At 42.8% G+C, this 13634-nt stretch overlaps 2 protein-coding genes across 4 annotated transcripts; both read left to right on the forward strand.

The window, feature by feature from the left end:
• The first annotated feature begins 1038 nt into the window (after positions 1–1038).
• Positions 1039–8640, forward strand: LOC114865743 (catenin beta-1-like). 3 transcript variants are annotated; one of them, XM_029167130.3, is made up of 17 exons: positions 1039–1196; positions 2167–2216; positions 2465–2674; positions 2788–3038; positions 3178–3416; positions 4683–4884; positions 4988–5132; positions 5308–5411; positions 5532–5666; positions 5772–5975; positions 6094–6252; positions 6365–6484; positions 6643–6793; positions 6886–7007; positions 7204–7264; positions 7405–7605; positions 7701–8640. In XM_029167130.3, exons 2-16 carry the CDS (start codon positions 2204–2206, stop codon positions 7593–7595), a joined length of 2307 nt encoding a protein of 768 aa, XP_029022963.1. In that variant the 5' UTR covers positions 1039–1196; positions 2167–2203; the 3' UTR covers positions 7596–7605; positions 7701–8640. The 3 variants fall into 3 exon arrangements, with proteins under 3 accessions (XP_029022963.1, XP_029022961.1, XP_029022962.1); XM_029167128.3 differs by having other exon boundaries at positions 7405–7600; XM_029167129.3 differs by lacking the exon at positions 1039–1196 and adding an exon at positions 1337–1501 and having other exon boundaries at positions 7405–7600.
• A 2236-nt stretch (positions 8641–10876) lies between these two features.
• si:rp71-45k5.2 (uncharacterized protein LOC560783 homolog) lies at positions 10877–12867 on the forward strand. The gene is made up of 3 exons (XM_029167301.3): positions 10877–11578; positions 11655–11750; positions 11963–12867. The coding sequence occupies exons 1-3, from the start codon at positions 11447–11449 to the stop codon at positions 12506–12508; spliced, it is 774 nt and encodes a 257-aa protein (XP_029023134.1). The 5' UTR covers positions 10877–11446; the 3' UTR covers positions 12509–12867.
• The last annotated feature ends 767 nt before the right edge of the window (positions 12868–13634 follow it).

The following is a 13634-nucleotide window of genomic DNA, read 5'->3' on the forward strand; positions in this document are numbered from 1 at the left end:
CCTGCCTTTGTTTGGTTTCCTTTACTTGTCGTTCCTCCCTTCCTCTCTGTTGAACCTAATCAATAAACACACAGACATTTTTAAATAATTGACTTTAAACAAAATAGTTTCAGACTGTCTCATGTATGCAGCTTAGCCAAAGTTCAAATAGATAAGCTAACTATACAATCGTGGCTTTACAAAGTCTGCACTACAGCTACAGTATTTGCATGCTTTATCTTTTTTTGTTTCCATTCGTCCATGTATTTAATTTTCTTTTTTGGACTTGTATTGTATTTTCCTAATAAGAGAAATTGTGGATCTTTTCACAGACAGATTTTTTTAATCCAATCAAGTTGACCTAAATTGAGGCAACTCTAAAACATCTGGACAAGCTTTAACACAATCAGAATGCACCTGACCACAATACAGAGTATTACAGTAAGATTTAAATACTTTGGTAAGTGGTGTGTGAGCTCTACTTCCTGCACCATGCTCCCTAATCACACTTTGGACTTTCATCTTTCCTCATCAGGAGCATGTGTCATACACATGAACAGACATAATGTGAATGTACTGTAAATGCGGGTGCATTTTTATTTCATTTACTATAAAATGATTCATATACAAAATGCTTGTGAATAAGTAAAAATAATGGGAATGCATATAAAATAAATGACTGAAATAACCATATGGAGTTTATTCCTTACCTAAAGTAAGTCCACATTTAACTGTGGGAAGACTGAATGAGTAAGGTAATTGATCCGCAGCCCTGATGTTTCCCGTTAGAGGAATGTTTGCGGCTGTTATATATTACAACACAACAGCTCATAAATCACGTTTCTTTTACATACCCTTCACATACCCTCACCATTGCAAATGTCACATGTTTCATTTACGTCAATAGATGTCAAAACTACATTGGATAATCGCTTGTAGATCTTAAAAATCTTGAGATAACTGTTAGATAGTCGTTTAAATGCTAAAACTTTGTATGTAGTGCGACCTATTTTTCCTAGCGCGGCAGAATACTATATTTTCTCCTTCGCCATCTTGATGTTCGATTGCACGGGCGGAAGCAGCATCTTCGGCGGAGCAGCAGCGGGTGTGGTTCGGACTTGTACGGGTGGTTCACCTAGCAGCTCTTTTCCTATTTTCAGCCAGGAGAAAGGAGACATTTTTTCTGACAAGAACCACGGAGGAGCCGCTCGACACTGGTAAGGATGTTGTGTTGATTACAGTTATATAACGGATGTGTTCCGCGTCAAAAGGTGTTTCGCCAAAGAAAATCATCTTTGGCTAGGGTGGGGGCTCCGGTGGGGTTTTCTGATTTGGCTGGCAGCACGGCAGGTTTTGTACGGTGGCGCTTGGATCTACTTTTCCTACGTCCTGGCTAGCTAAGCTAGTCCGAGAATGAAACATCTGGAGGTTTCCTTGAAACTCGCATTCCAGTAATGAATTGATTTGTAACGGCTCCGCGTATAGTTTGGACTCGCGGACGAGTCGTAAACATTTGGATTTTGTAAGTGAAGGTTCAAACAATGTTTGTTTATGTTAGCTAGCTAGCTAGCTCGCTAGTTCGCTAACTGACCGTGGGTTTAGCTACGCATGTTGGGGGAACAGTTAGCTTAGCGAGGTTTCAAGGTAAGCTAGTCAACCTGTTAGCTGGCAGCAGTGGCTAATACGCGCTAGTGCTTCGGCCACGAATTAGCTACGCGGAATTAAAATGGGTTTAATGTGCCGTCACGTTATGTAGTGAAAACTGTCCAGTAGCTTGTTATAGTCGGACACAGCACGAGAGGTGGAGTAGTGGAAGTGATTGCGGAGCGGAGGGGTAACGTTAGTTTTTTCTCATTGGAAACCCAAGCTGCGAGGTCGGAACTTGGCCGTGTAGGGGGAGGGGGAGAAATATGCCTTTGATGTTCTTTGCTGCTGAATGGTGAATTGTGTTCGTGCTGGCCTGGAAATACCCACGGCTTTGCTCTCTCGGCTGGAGGTGGAGGCTCGGCATTTCCCCTCGCAGCTACGTTAGCAAGTCAAACAAGCGTTTAATCAAGAGAAGCCGACGCAGGTAGCGCGTAGGAGAAACGCAGACACGTCGGGATTAGGTTTGACATTGAGAAACAAGAAGTCAGTGTTCAGTACTTTTTTTTTTCTTCACCTGTTTATCTATTCACTGTTTCACAGACATATCTGCTGTGCGGGCTGAGGGCAGGCAAGAACAATGGCTACCCAGTGTAAGTATGAAAAACTCCATCATCACACAGTTTAATGTAAATTGAGAAGTTTAATCTTGTACAAATCATAATAGTCCTTGATGAGTTGAGTTGTTTAGTTATTTAAGCCTTGGGACATTGTGGGGATAAAACGCATCTACAAAAAGAATTGTATGAAATCCATGGTTACATATTTACTTTTTTTCCCAACCAGTTGCATATGGAATAACATTTCACCTATTTGTGGTGTTTCATCTTTTGTTGTATAGCTGATTTGATGGAGTTGGACATGGCAATGGGAGACAGTAAAGCTGCTGTGAGCCAGTGGCAGCAGCAGTCCTACCTGGACTCAGGCATCCAGTCTGGCGTCACCACCACTGCACCATCTCTAAGTGGGAAGGGGAACCCTGATGCTGAGGAGGACGATCCAACTCTTTATGACTGGGAGTTCAACCAGCCCTTTACTCCTGAGGCCACAGGTATGCAACATAATGACATCTCCATCCTAAAATTTGCAGTTTTGAGATAGTTAGGAGTAATGATAAGACTGTGAAATCTTATTGTGGTGTTTGTCATATTTCATGACATTTAGACATGGAGGGTTATGCCATGACACGGGCCCAGCGTGTACGTGCTGCTATGTTCCCTGAGACCTTAGAGGAAGGCATTCAGATCCCACCAACCCAGCTGGACGCCACCCACCCAACAGCAGTGCAGCGTCTGGCAGAGCCCTCTCAGATGCTTAAACATGCTGTTGTCAACCTCATTAACTATCAAGATGATGCTGAACTGGCCACCCGTGCCATTCCTGAGCTTACCAAACTGCTTAATGATGAGGACCAGGTAAGTATATAAATCAATAAAGTAACACAAACAAACATCATAGTGTTACCACATGTGTAACTTATGTCATAATATGCTCTGGTATAAGATCAGTTTGTGTTGCTTCTTGAGCCCCGCTAACAAACACTGTCTCTGCTAGGTTGTTGTCAACAAAGCGGCTGTAATGGTGCATCAGTTGTCCAAGAAGGAGGCATCACGACACGCCCTAATGCGTTCACCACAAATGGTTTCAGCAGTTGTTCGTGCCATGCAGAACAGTGGTGATGTGGAGACAGCTCGCTGCTCTGCTGGCACCTTACACAACCTTTCCCACCATCGTGAGGGGCTTCTTGCAATCTTCAAGTCTGGAGGGATTCCTGCCCTGGTCAAGATGTTGGGGTAAGACCACAAACTGTAATGTACACCCAACAGAAGTGCCAACATTCAAGGGGATTAAGTTGATAAAAATAAATAGAGTAAGTTTGTGTTAACTTTTAACACTATATCCCCGTGTAGGTTTGATTTCATTGTTCGATTTTCTTTGTCTGACATTGGGGGTTAAACATAATAATTTTTCGTAAATGAATGGTGGCTGCTGCAGATGGTGCGCTAGCCCAAAAACTGCCTTATAAAGGCTGTGTACAGTGTTAAAATGCATAACAAAGAACTCTGCTGCTAAACTATGACTCAGTTATAGTTAAGTAAATATGACTTGGCTGTTATGAAAAGGAATTTTTGTTGTAGTATAGCTCTCCTCAAACAATAGCCTAATAACCTACCATCACATGCACAGAAACCACATTAAAACAAGTAAGTCACCCCAGTCGTTATTGGACAAATTGCCAAATTAAAACCAGTTTTGCTCTTTCATCTCAAATAACCACCTCCAAATCTCCCAACCAGCTAAAGACCAGTTCAGTTAGAAAATGTGATATGTCTTCCTCCCCCTTTTGTGCTTTTCATTCTCAATGAAAAGCCAAAACAGTTAGCAGGCTGGCAAGTTGGGACCTGTTGGTGAGTCAAGTGCGTTTGAGTTTGCACCTGGAATCACATTACAAAGGGTGGAATAATGGCCTGAGAATGAATGAAGTGCTGTATATTCTATTTCATGAGTCAGTCATTTTAAATACTGCTAGAATTTTCTTTCAAGTGACTTTTTTCAAGTACTGCTTATTTCATGGCATTGTGTAAAGTTTCAACATATTTAAAGACATTCAGTGTCTTTGTGTATTTTGAGGAAACGGTAGGCTCTAAAAATGCTGGAGATCACATTTTACCAGAAAGTGCTTGTCTCACTAATGAATAGTAGCTAATAGGCAAATCATGTAAAATTTGTAACTGACTATTTTTAAAATTGATGAAAAATAAATTGTGAACAATATACTGCAGTCTGTAACGGGAAAACAAAAATCAAGTGGAAATATAACTTATCACTTGAACTGGATGTTGAACTTTTCCAGATAAAATGTCAGAGTTTTGAGCAATCTGTTTAAATTCATTTTACTTTTATTTTATTACTACAAGTAAAATGTAAGTTAATTCCAACAGCACCACTTCAGCCCCTGCATGTGCATGGTTATCATTTAAAGAGAACCACTGATTGTGGTTTAATTAGATGAATAAATTGCTGCTTGGAGGCTTTATCCTTGTTGTTCTGTTCCCCAGCTCACCAGTGGACAGCGTTTTGTTTTATGCTATCACCACTCTCCACAACCTCTTGTTGCATCAAGAAGGGGCAAAGATGGCTGTGCGCCTGGCTGGTGGACTGCAGAAGATGGTCGCCCTGTTGTCTAACACAAATGTCAAGTTTCTGGCAATCACTACCGACTGTCTGCAGATCCTAGCATATGGCAACCAGGAAAGCAAGGTACTGCAGTGCAAACATACATTTAGCCATTTATGATTAAACGGATACAATGTGTATCTGCTTATCACTCAGCACGGCATATGTAACACTGTCTTTATTTTAGCTGATCATTCTGGCCAGTGGTGGCCCACAGGCCCTGGTCAACATCATGAGGACATTCACATACGAGAAGCTGCTGTGGACCACAAGTAGAGTGCTCAAGGTGCTCTCTGTTTGCTCAAGCAACAAGCCTGCTATTGTAGAGGCTGGTATGTACACATCCACTGTACAGAAAAATAATTGGAAGACATCCAAAATATACACTTTGGATGTAGCTATCTGCAGTAATTACTGGCTCTCAGATTGATGTCCATTTGTCATTTGCTACTAAGTTGAAGGTTTACTGGTGTAATTAGTGTGTTATATTTTGATGTCTTTGTGTAGGTGGTATGCAGGCCCTGGGACTTCACCTGACAGATCCTAGCCAGCGTCTGGTCCAGAACTGTCTCTGGACTCTGAGGAATCTTTCAGATGCTGCTACTAAGCAGGTACAGCAGACTTTCTGAATAATTGCTACTACTAACATACATTTATTAATATGTTGGAGTGCAATGTACCAACAAATGACATTTTAAAATTAAAAATGGAGAATTGTGTTCTTTCTCTAGGAGGGTATGGAAGGCCTCCTTGGCACCCTTGTTCAGCTGCTGGGTAGTGATGACATCAATGTTGTGACATGTGCCGCTGGCATTCTCTCCAATCTGACCTGCAACAACTACAGTAACAAACTCATGGTCTGCCAGGTATGATTTGGACCAAAGATGCTTAACCTCAAGCCATTTTTGTTTGGTTTTATTTCTTACAAAACGCATCGTAAGTACAAGTTATAACGATTTATCTCATTCTAGGTTGGCGGCATTGAGGCTCTGGTGCGAACAGTGCTTCGGGCTGGTGACAGAGAGGACATCACAGAGCCAGCAGTCTGTGCCCTGCGTCATCTGACTTCTCGCCACCAGGATGCTGAGATGGCTCAAAATGCTGTGCGCCTTCATTATGGCTTGCCTGTGGTGGTCAAACTACTACACCCTCCGTCCCACTGGCCACTTATCAAGGTCAGCATGGTTGCTCACCATGGTTTTCTATCAGCATAATTTTGCATCAACCTTAATTATAAATTTCGGCTCTGTTGTGAAAAGGATACAATTTCTGTATGCTCTTCCTCATATTTAGGCCACAGTTGGTCTGATTCGCAACCTGGCGCTTTGCCCAGCCAACCACAGCGCTCTGAGGGAGCAAGGAGCTATCCCTCGCCTGGTCCAGCTGCTTGTCAGGGCTCACCAGGACACCCAGAGGCGCACCAGTATGGGAGGAAACCAGCAGCAGTTTGTGGTGTGTAATGAAACAGACCACCCTTCTAGCACTATATATGCCTTGAAATGTGGTGTTTTCTCTAATTTGTGTATTTTTATTTATTTTTTTATCGCCTTCCTCAAACATTCAGGAGGGTGTGCGTATGGAGGAAATAGTTGAAGGCTGCACAGGGGCTCTGCACATCCTGGCCCGGGATGTTCACAACAGAATTGTTATCCGAGGGCTCAACACCATTCCACTCTTTGTCCAGGTAAAACTAACTTGCTATGTGTGGAATTTAACTGCAGGAACATATAAATAAGACTCTTAGATCAAATTAATTGGATCTAAATGTAATTAGAATTTTATTGTTTTCCTTTGAATCAATACACATTGGTAAAATCAGTATTTTTTTCCTGCTACTTCCAGTTGCTGTATTCTCCGGTGGAGAATATCCAACGTGTGGCAGCAGGTGTGCTGTGTGAACTGGCACAGGATAAGGAAGCTGCTGAGGCAATCGAAGCTGAAGGAGCCACCGCACCGCTCACTGAGCTGCTGCACTCCCGTAATGAGGGCGTTGGTGAGTATAAACATGCAGATAAAGACAACGTGCACTATTCTTTGTCACTGTCGGCTAGAGTTACTTGACTTACTTTGCATTCTCCGCTGTAGCAACCTATGCTGCAGCTGTGCTTTTCCGCATGTCTGAGGACAAGCCCCAAGACTACAAGAAACGTCTGTCAGTGGAGCTGACTAGCTCTTTGTTCAGAACTGAGCCTATGGCCTGGAATGAGGTGCATATATATATATATATATACACACACACACACACACACACACACACTCGCCACTAAAACCAGCAGCAAGGTACACTTTGCAGGTTTCGAATATGTAATATCTTTGGAAGTGAAGTGTTTAAATACAAGTAATTAAATGCCATCAGTTTATTTTCATTTCGTATCCTACTCATCACTTGTTTGTGCTTTAAAGACTGGAGACCTGGGTCTGGACATGGGAGCTCAGGGAGACCCTCTGGCCTACAGACAGGATGGTGAGTGTCTCGTTATCTAGTGAAACTGCTACTCTGCTTTGTGGCAATGTTTTGCCACTTGATATTGACACCTGACCTCTGTTTCACAATAAGACAGGCCGTTGTTCTGAGATGTGGAATGTTTTGTTTTTGTCTATAAGATGGAGCCTACCGGGCTTACCCGGCAGCTTATGGCCAGGACTCCCTGTTGGACCCAATGATGGAAGGTGCTGACTACCATGCTGATACTCTGCCCGACCTGGGCCACCACACTGATCCGCTGCCTGACCTCGGCCATACCCAGGACCTGATGGACAGCAACCAGCTGGCCTGGTTTGACACCGACCTGTAGAATTGGTGAGGTAGATCTCGCCCAACCTCTTATTTACTAGTTGTAAGAGAAGCATCCTTGTGGTGGCATATTAAATCCAGTTTCTGTCCTTTGCCCTTTTTGCAGTTGTATTCTGTTGGAACCTGCATTGTGATTGGCCTGTATTGTCTGAAGCAGCATTATGATTGGCCTGTAGAGTTCTCGAAGGTAAAGAGATGAGTAATGGGTCTTGGAAAGTGCCTGACACAAGAAAATGAAGATGATTTCAATGGGAATGTTAACGTAAGTCGAAATGAAGGCAAAGAAAGGGTTAAAATGTCAGATGTAAAATCACATAATGGAGGTCTTGGAGCAGGTTACCTATATGGATGAGTACACACACAAGGGGATCTTAAGTTTCAAACACATGTTTTAGCCTTGCCTGTATTATCATTGTTTTTTTTCTATTTTTCTTATTCTATTTTTTTATTTCTTTTTGTAATAACTCACTCTCTGTTATGGTACTGACCCAGCTTGCCTTCGCACTAGCCATCTTCATTTTCTCCTCAATGCTAATCATTTGTAATTTTTTTTTTAAACGTATATTACATGTAGTGTTAAGTTATAGTGATATTATACAATGTTCCTTTGTTTTATGGCCGAATGTGTAGAACACTAATAATCAGTTGAATTGTACTCTGACTTAAAGTGTAACATTGTGTAGTTTTTTTATAATCTCAAAAATGGAGAATTATGCATTCTTAATATGTGCTTGTTTAAGCATAAAATATGTCAGTGTCACAAATGTTCTAAAGAGGGAGAGGGGTGAAATTGCGGGTGGGTTGGGGATAAATCTAGAGACAAGTGTTTTATATACAGTATCACTGGTAGGTTAACAACTATTTTGTATGCTATCATTGGATGTCTGACAGAAAAGTCTTTAACGCTATCATTGGTGGTTTATTACAACCCAGTTTTATGTGCTATCAAGGGTAGCTAGGTTGACAAAACCAGTTGTAGTCCTGCTGTGCTTATTTTGGAGACGAGGTTGTGACACGGCTGAACAATAAAATGGCATTTTATTTCACTTGGTCTGTCCTGTGTCTTCTGTTGATTAACTTCTTTAATGTTCTGTGGTAGATATGTAGTGTATCACGCATGGAACCTTGAGTTTAGCAAATAAAAAATGGTTTCTTCATTGTACAATGACAAATATTTACTGAATCACTAAGCAGAATTATGAAGCACAACAAATATTTAAGTTCATGCTCTTCAAAATAATTTATTTCTAATTTAAATCTAAGGGAACTTTCACTTATTTATTGTATTCCATAATTTGGACCTTTGTTACAATTTAACAGAGTGCTGACAGTCCTAGGTTTAACATAAATCTTGTGTTTAAATTGCTAAAACAAAAATGGTTGTTAACATGTTGACTCCCACAGCTTCTTTGGAGGTTGGTTCAGACCCTTTAAGGGTCTTTAAGTTAAATTGGGGAGAGCATTGAGGTGTGTATTCTATTAGTGGGGCCTTTACATAAATGAATGCGGTCTGAATGCTTGGGTGGGGTTGAGTACATGACAAGAGATCCTGTTTAATGGCGATGGGAAAGCTTGTCGTCAGGACAACACAAACCATCATTTGAGATGTTAATGAGACCAAAGCTCTGGTTGGGAGCAACACTCACAGGGATGTTGGAAATGAAACTTGAACGGAGAGTCTTTAAACGTTTTATTGAAAACTAAGAAATCCAACAGAGCCGCATGTGTGAATGCAGGCACAGGGGTAAGTCATGTAACTGCTGTGTAGCCGGGGTAAAATAGGCTCAGCGTGCGGATGCCTCCCGCTGACATGCGCAGTAGCTCCGTCCGCAGCGAGTCCGTGAGATTTACTGCCCCCTGGCGAGCAGACGAGGGATCGTCCAGGATGCTCCGACCTGCAAACTGGACAGAGGAGAAGCTCTGAGGCTTCAAATGTTAATACTAGAAACTAACCTAAACTAGTTTTTGGTTTTTAAGTTTTGGTTGATAAACACTGTAACGTTGTTGTCTACAGATTTCCTGTTTCCACACAACTATCAGACCTAACAACTCAGGTTCCTTGTTGCAATTTCTGGGTGGAATAATAAACATTTTCACGAGTTTTAATTAGCTGCAAAAATCATTTGAATTAACAACTTTTTATTAACGTATTTGTGTTTTTCATCAGTATAAATGTATTTACTTTGCTTTTTATTCTTAACAAATGCTTAGTATATACTATATTATTGAAGCTAGTGTCACTTCACACACCTGGTTGCTTGACTGCTGGGTTACAGTAAACGGTCTAAATGGGCGCTTCTGACTTGGTGAAAACAACTGGAGTGGTGCAAACTAGCATCAATTAACATCACTGTCCTTGTTCAATCACCCACCTTGTTTTTACAGACATTTTCTCTGGCAGTGCGTCGCTGCTTGTTGGTGTGAAAACAGATTAGACCTTGTAAAAGGATTAAAACTGCAAAAACAAGGAATGCATGAAATATATATTCCTGTTTCATTGAATGCTGTGCCAAGACCAGAAACAACATAGCAGAGTTTTCACGTTGATAGTAAAAAGGGCATTGAGGATTAACAACATTAAACTATATTACATCCAATAAGTAAGATCAAGTGTCTGAATATGGTGTACAATTACTTTGACTTTTTCATCAATTTATATACAGAAAATGTGAAACAACAACTTCTTTGTGTCTTTTTTCCAGCAAATGATGTATAAAATGAAACACGACACATTACAACACTATAACTTTGCAGTTGTTGTAAAATGTCTTGTAGATCCTTCAGGCAGAAAATGTTGTTCTTATTAACTGATACTCCAGTTTCATTTCTCTACAAGAAAAAAACCCTGTAGTTTCCAATGGACATTTCGTTTAGCAAATACTAAGTGTGTCATGTTAGTGAGCACACACGCAGAGTTAATATTTATCAGATTGAGTTAGTTTCTTTAAAAACACCTAGACCTCCCTCACAGACAAACGCTGTGGCATGGGCGTGAATGTGACGCCCTAAATGGGGCTTTAACAATGCATGTGAGTGGGCTGTACTTGGCTCACATTCCAGTGATTATCGCCTTGTCTCATCTGAATTCAGGGCATCAAGCACTGGGCAGAAAGCTGCAGTAACCACACCGGGGAGGCCACACTTGAATTCTACAGTGGATCATTGAAGTATTACATATATGACATTTGATAGGATAGTATATCTAGTTTGGTGTTTTTGTGATGTGGGCAGTGCATCATGGTCCTATTTAAACTGAATGGGCAGCAGTGCCCAGTTCACTGACTAATGTCAGGACAAGTGTCATATTTCCCATTGTCATTACCTTTGAAGCCTTTCCTTTAAACCGAGCAGCAGAGCCAAACGCCTTCAATCAGAAACAAGTGAATGCAGCCGATTGCTGTTTGTTGCACGTGGAGCCTCTAGTGTGTAGCTCATGTGTTGGGCGCAGGTAATGTGTTCGTGGACCCAAGCGGGACCAGGTGACACCACCTGCAGCTTCGGCGTGAGTGCTGTTTTTGGGCTTGGAAGCTTCATGTCTAAACTGAAACGCGCCTTATTTTTTAACTGATAACCTTTCCCACTCTCTGGCTTTTGTGTCCTACGGATCCATTTTAATCTCATGAATACGTTGAATGATGGCAATAAAGGCGCTACCGTTCAAGGCGTTTCAGGGCGGACGACTGCTGCCATCAGTGACCCCACCTCCAGCAGCAATGGCTCATCTCCTCATGAAAAGAGGCCCATCAACCCAGCGCACACACCTTCCGATGCCCCCATTGTCCAGACAGGACTTATATGTGGCGCTGAGCGCCCCGGGTCCAAGTCTGTGGAAGCGCTGCTCGGAGGCACAACATGCAGAACCGAACCGAGAAGCTGGCAGCGGCGCCGCATCCGCGATTTCTGCGCAGCAGCAGCGCCACGTACCTGGCGAAGGTTGCGCTCGTCCTCCAGGAAGCTCCGGACAAGATGCTCACCTTTTCTCAGGTAATGACTCGAACCGGTGTGCGACTGTGCGACGCACCGCCTTCAAGCCGTTAAACCCGAGCCCGTTGTTTTCCAGCTCATGGACAAGATGGCACCATGTTTTCCCGAAGACAGAAAACCATTTGAGAACAACATCAGAGTGTGTTTATCAAGCAACAAATGCTTCATCAAGGTCAGTAAATGTTGTAAAAGTTTGAATTTTCATGATTGTCATTCAAGTTTAAGGAACAAAGTGTAAAGTGTTAAAAGTGTTTAAAGTAAATACAGTTTTGATCTAACATTATATACATAGTGAAAGTATAATGTTCTTTATGGGACTGAAACCACTACACGACGCACTAAATTTGGCGGTAGCTTCCTGTTAAAACCACTTTGTGTTTTCAGATCCCAATGGTTCTGGGTTCAACACAGAGCAAGAGAAACTACTGGAAGCTGGACTGCAGTCAGATCACCGCTAAGATGGTGCGCCGTCACTTCAAAGGGATCCTGCAGCTCTTCCCCGAGTTGGCCTCCAAGGTGGAAACGGAGAACGCGAGCGGGCCAGCGGTGCCTTGCTCAGCGGTCCACTCTCCCGGGGCCTCGGCCTGCAGGTCTGTCCCGAGCAGACCTGTGAAGTTCAGCGGCCCTTTCTCCATCGAGTCCCTCCTGAAGAGGAGTCCACCCGCTCGGGGTTCCAGGGCTTCTCCTCTGTCCAGTCTGCAGGTCGGAGCCGAGCAGCATCCCGGGCGATCCCTCGTCTGCTCGCCAGGGGGCGCCACACTCCACGGACTCGCTGCGGACGGAGCTACTGCGCATGTCCGCGGGAGGCATCCGCGCTGTGATATTTTATTCCCCGGCTACACAGCGGCCAGTGCTGCCCCGTATTTCAGCAGTTACATCACTCACCCTGTACCTGCATTCACACACGACGCTCTTTATTTCCGCTTGTAAATAGTTGCACTAACCTCAGACACACATGCACCCAGGAAAAAATCAAACGTGTGCGTTCGTTGATGTCTAGTATTACATTTATTCGTGGCTTTATTTTTGTTAATAGAAACCCAGTATTGATGACAGTATCTCCTGATATTTTTTTTTTGCTCAGAGAGGACTAAAATGCTGTTTGTTGTACAGTGTATAAGCTTTGTGCAATATGGCCACTATTTTTTAAAAAAAGGTTTGGACACCAGCTTTGTTTGACCACAAGGGGGCAGCAAATCTATCGCAGCTTGAAAAGCTATGGTTGTAAATTTTGGATTGTATCATATAAACTAGAACAATTAAAGGGAGTTTTTCTCCTGTGCTTTTGAGATCTAGTGATTTGATCTTTTTTATAAATCTCTTACTCTCTTAATTAAAAATGAGCAACGTGAGCCTTATACACAGCTCCCAGTCTAGTGCACGGCAGGGTGCCAAGTTGACTGACCACTGTGGCGAGGCTGAGCAGAGCAAACATCTAGCAGACGAAGCGTGTTTGCTGTTCTGCAGCCCCTCTGTGGCACCGGGGACATCATCGCAGCTGAACCATAACCCACTTACTTCACCTCAACGTATTCCTGCAACAGCTTCACATGCAAACGGCTGGAGCGTTATGCAACGTTAAAGCAACCTGTCCTCTAACATGCAGCCGGATAGGATTTAGTGAAGGGGTGCTACGTGTAAAAGTGTCCAGACACATAGAAAACAGGCAGGGAGCACGTAGCTTAGAATATTAGAGAGGACGGTTTGGATGCAAACAGGTGACAGTCATTGCATGGGAGTGTAAAATCACAAGGCTTGTTTCCTAAAATAGCCTCAGGCTCAATAAACATTGTGTCAGGTAGGAAGATATTTATTCATGTCCATACAGTGTTTAATGATTAGATGACCTAATAGACTTATTAGGAATGTTTGAAGCTGTGGGAGGCCTGTTACGAGACACCAACCCGGTTCTAACACAACACACTCGCAGCCTGGCGGATTACTGCTGGACGACCTAGATTGCGGCGCAGGCCTCCTGCCCTCCATCTTTTTTTTTTTTTTTTCCAGCCCTCTTTGTCTCCTCTGACTGGTCAACAGAGATTACGTGGGAGAGCAG

This window comes from Betta splendens, chromosome 11 (genome assembly GCF_900634795.4).
Source record: "Betta splendens chromosome 11, fBetSpl5.4, whole genome shotgun sequence".
NCBI lineage: Eukaryota > Metazoa > Chordata > Actinopteri > Anabantiformes > Osphronemidae > Betta > Betta splendens.